Here is a 4,578-nt window from a genome sequence, read left to right as displayed (position 1 = left end):
TCCTCCTTTTCCTCCTTCTCCTCCTTCTCCTTCTTCTTCCTATCATTATTATTCTTATTGTTATTATTGTATTTCTGGCTCTGGACACCATGGCAGGGACATAACAGAAGTTAAAAAAACCCAGATAATTAATTTCAATTTTTCTAAAATTCTGCTTCACTAATGTTGCAAATGTTTCAAGTAATTTCTCTAGTATTTAAAACCTACTCTAGATTTCTAAAAATCTAATAACATATGCAGTATTTATGTCATTTATTAAAATGTATTCTTCTTATTAGTAGCCTAATAAACCTTTCAATAACTACTGTTGGGTGAGTTTCACCTCAATTAAGCTATCTAATGTTTGAGGAAAGGTACCATATTTATACTCTGTTTGCATCCACTTGGATCTTCATTTTTATGGGTTATAGTCAGTATTTGCTGGGATGGATCACGCCAATATAATTTTGCTGTCTTTCCAGGAAACTTGTTTGTGATCGTGTTTGTCAGTTACTTTGGATCCAAACTACACAGACCGAAGATAATTGGAATAGGTTGTGCCATTATGGGAGTCGGAAGTATTATGACTGCTTTGCCTCATTTCTTCATGGGATAGTAAGTGTTAAACAGCTCTGTGATCTTAACCTTCATTATTATCTCAATCAGTAATACAGTTTCATTTTTATTTTTTTTAAGTTGGAAGTTATGAATTTAGAGAAGAGTATTCAAAATATATATATAGAAATCAGGCATGGTGGTACATACCTGTAACACCAGCACTTGGGATGCTGAGGCAGGAGGATCTACATGAGTTCAAGGCCAGCCTACACTATAGACTGAGACCCTGTCTTAAAAAACAGAAAAATATATAGAGATTGGTGTGTTTTGTATGTAATAATTCACCAGATATTTTATTAATCATGGTTTTCATAGATTTAAATATGCATAGCACTAAATAAAGGATATAGTTTCATAGGATATAAACTCTTTGTCTCGGTATAACAAATGTAGTTCATATCTTGTCATATAAGACTTAAATTACACTCAATAAAACTTCACTACTCAACTTCCTCAAGTGTGGGTTTTTGCACAAGCATTCCACCAAAGTCATTCTTCCTAAGGTCGCTGTGTAGCTGAGATTAGAATCAGATTCTCATGAGAAAGAATTTAGAATAGGAACTGCTCACATAAGAATGAAGCTTCATTTTCACCTCACAGTCAATGTGAAAAGCATGGTGCTGCTTCTTTTCATCATCTTGGGTCTTCTATGTATGTTTTTGGCCTCACAGTCTTTGTGTCAGTGTTGGTCCAGGCAACAGGAGCTAGGAAGAAAAAAAGGAGAAGGAGGAGGAGGCGTACACACAAGATGAAGCCTAAGAGACATTTCAGATGCATAACATCTCTGCCAACTTCACAATGCCCATATGTTAGCTCCGTTTTCACACAGATAGAAAAGACCTTTTGGTGTGCCATGTTCCCACCTAGAGATCAACTTCAATTACTGCTGAAGGAGAGAACAATGTATATTAAGAAATAATGAGCCATTTCTGTCCAAGAAAAGGGCTTACTCATTGCCAAATTCAACAATCATACATTTTGCTCACAATATCAGCTTCAATTTTTTACATTTGATTTTATAAGAGCTTCTCTAATTATGATATTACTACTCCTAATGTTTACACCTAGCTTCATCTTTATTGCTTTGCCTAATTGGAGACCACATTCAAAGACTTCAGATGCAAAATCGTATCATACTTTTGCATGTATCATTTTTATAGCCTTGAATGCTTTCCTTCCTTTATCCACCTATGAAACTTCTGTCCATCTCACACATCACCCTTATAGGAAATTTGAGTCTACCCTCTTCCCTACCTTCAAGCAAAACTGATCCTTTTTTGCTTTATGACAACTCAAGGCCTTGAGTATTAAACTTGCATCTTTTATCATGTATATTTATGTTACATAATGTGAAATTCCCTAACTACAAAAATTATGCATTTATTTCAAGTTTTTGAAGTGGTGCATAATGCCTGGTGTTCAGTTCTGCTGCTGTAGGAGATACCAGTAATTTCAATATTTTTAGGTATCAACATTTATCTCTAGTCTAACTCCATTTCTGCTAATCTTATTAAATTTTTCCTCATCAAGTTGAAGTATATTAGACTTTTTTCCCCAATTTGTGAAGAGTTTAATGTTAAAGTGCATGTGTCCATCCATGAAAACAAATCAGGTTGTTGATAAAAATGTAAATGAACCATCACATATTAGAAGAAGATCACTCTAAAATATTTAAGTGTTATCATAAATTATTGTTAAATTTATTTTTTATTTTTGTTTTTTTTTTTTTTTTTTTTTGAGATAGGGTTTTGCTATGCAGTTTAGGCTGGCCTTGAGCTCGCTTTGTAGACCAGGCTGGTCTCAAAATCACCACAATCTTCCTGCCTCAGCCTCCCAAGTGCTGGGATTACAGGCGTGCACCACCACTCCCAGCTATTATTGTTAAGTTTAGACTGTGATCATCTTTGCAAATAATTCAAAGGAACAAGGACTGACAAGCTATTTCATACCTTGAACAGAATACAGCCAGTCTTAGGTTGAGAACTAGGCAACAATTCACCCTGCCCATGGAGCTTTCTTACTGGATACTCCCATCCCTTTATCTCTCCTAAAGCACCGGTTGGATATAGGTATAGAGGAGTTTGATAATTTGGAGAAAAGTGAAGTAGAAATAAAGGAAAATATTCCTCAGGTTTTCTGGGACAATAAAAGTATGTTGCAGATAAGGAAAAATGCAGTGATATATTCACAGTTACAGGTATTCTACAGAAACCCATGATAATGCATCAGAGAACTCATTATCTACTTGTTTAACTGGTGAAACGTCATCACTTACTGAAACACCAACTGAAATAGTGGGAAAAGGTAAGAATTAGTAGTAATTGTAAAAGTACCCTAAAATATAAAACTGATTTATAAACTGGTTGTGGTATTTCTTAGCAAATATTGATTAAAGATAGGTAGGGAAATATTTGACTTTTATCTACAGACAACATCATAGTATTAATATAAACTGTATAGAGAACTTTTAGAAGTAGATGAAAAAGTGGGATTTAAGTAAGAAATTGGTGAAGAACATGTGCATTTGAAATTAAGGAGCAAGAACCAGTCTAAATATGTATAGAAACTTACCTTTTGGGGAATTGTCAACTACGGTACCAAGCATTTTTGATTTGCTTTAACACAAATCATATACTATAATAAGACATTATATTATTACAGTGCTTTCTATCTATTAGATAGGATAAAGGGTAACACAGGAAAAAGATTAAAGAGAGGAAAATATTTCACATTTTTAATATATTGTTGGGAGGGTGTAAATTTGTAACTTTTTGGATGCTGTCAATGTATATTCAAGAACAAAAATATCCCTCTTTATTAGTCTACTAGTAGTTATTCTACTATTACTGATTAATCTCATGGATATAATTGACATTGTACACAAAAACTTATTTACACTTACTACTAAGTCAACCCTGTTGGACAGAATTTAAAATTAGGAATATTTTGCTATTTGAAAATATATGCTTGATTGAAATTGTTATTCAGGACAGTACTGTACGTTCATTAAAATTCCTGTATGAAAGATAACATGAGGGGTAAAAGCATGGCAAGCTTGCCAGAATACAATGTTAACTGTAAAAGCAGATATTGTTATTAACTGGATATTTAAGTCTATAATATATGTATGCATAATGAGCATTATGTATATTTTTATGTGCACCAACATGTAGAAGATATGTAATAAAACATTAGCCATGACTATTTCAGTGTAGTAGAATCTCAGATAATTTTTACTTGTTTTCTTTTTTTGTGTGCTTATCTGTGCTACCAAACTCTACTAAGTGAATATGAATAGAAAAAACCAAAATTAGAACTAAGTAGGGCTCTAAAGTAGTTGAGTTCATGATAGGAATTTGGTCTTTAAATTACTGCTTACAATAAAACACTCTCTTGTCTACATAGGCTGTGAGAAGCAATCTGAGTCATACATGTGGATCTATGTCCTAATGGGTAACATGATTCGTGGAATAGGGGAAACCCCTATAGCACCACTGGGAATTTCTTACCTTGATGACTTTGCAAAAGAAGGGCAATCCTCTGTTTATTTAGGTAATTCACAGAAATGTTAGGTTGAATGAGAACTTTCTCTGGTCTGCTTTTGAAGTAACAATGCCTCTGTTATCACTATTGCTATTCCTTTTAACTGAAAAAAATAATTGGGAGAAATGTATAATACTACTTCTAAAAACATGTTGGATAAGAATCATGAATGCTTAAAATCTGATATATTTGTTTTACAATATTTCAGGTAGTCTGAATTCACTAGCAGTTTTTGGCCCAATCTTAGCCTTCACAATGGCATCTGTGTTTGCTAAAATGTATGTGGATGTTGGATTTGTTGATCCAAGTAAGTACAATTAGAACAAATTAGCATGGTAAAATCTCTCAAGGACTTGACATCATTCAATAGTAATTGAATGAAATCTTTCAGTATTGCTTACTTACCTTTTTTCAAATTTTCTTTATTTTTATTTTTTT

The 4,578-nt window shown here is 33.2% G+C and overlaps 1 protein-coding gene across 3 annotated transcripts in view; it reads left to right on the top strand.

The window, feature by feature from the left end:
- The window catches only part of LOC102016365 (solute carrier organic anion transporter family member 1B3), a 91,251-nt gene that overhangs the window by 46,109 nt on the left and 40,564 nt on the right, over positions 1 to 4,578 (top strand). For all 3 annotated transcript variants that reach the window (XM_005379055.1, XM_013511267.1, XM_013511266.1), the window contains 4 exons: positions 462 to 594; positions 2,789 to 2,901; positions 4,003 to 4,149; positions 4,349 to 4,447. In XM_005379055.1, coding sequence (XP_005379112.1) covers positions 462 to 594; positions 2,789 to 2,901; positions 4,003 to 4,149; positions 4,349 to 4,447 — 492 coding nt within the window. The remainder of the gene's footprint in view (positions 1 to 461; positions 595 to 2,788; positions 2,902 to 4,002; positions 4,150 to 4,348; positions 4,448 to 4,578) is intronic.

This window comes from Chinchilla lanigera, unplaced genomic scaffold (assembly GCF_000276665.1).
Source record: "Chinchilla lanigera isolate Chin_1 unplaced genomic scaffold, ChiLan1.0 scaffold00012, whole genome shotgun sequence".
Lineage (NCBI taxonomy): Eukaryota > Metazoa > Chordata > Mammalia > Rodentia > Chinchillidae > Chinchilla > Chinchilla lanigera.
The sequence above is the reverse complement of the archived record's forward strand: the minus strand, read 5'-3'. Positions and strand labels throughout refer to the sequence as shown.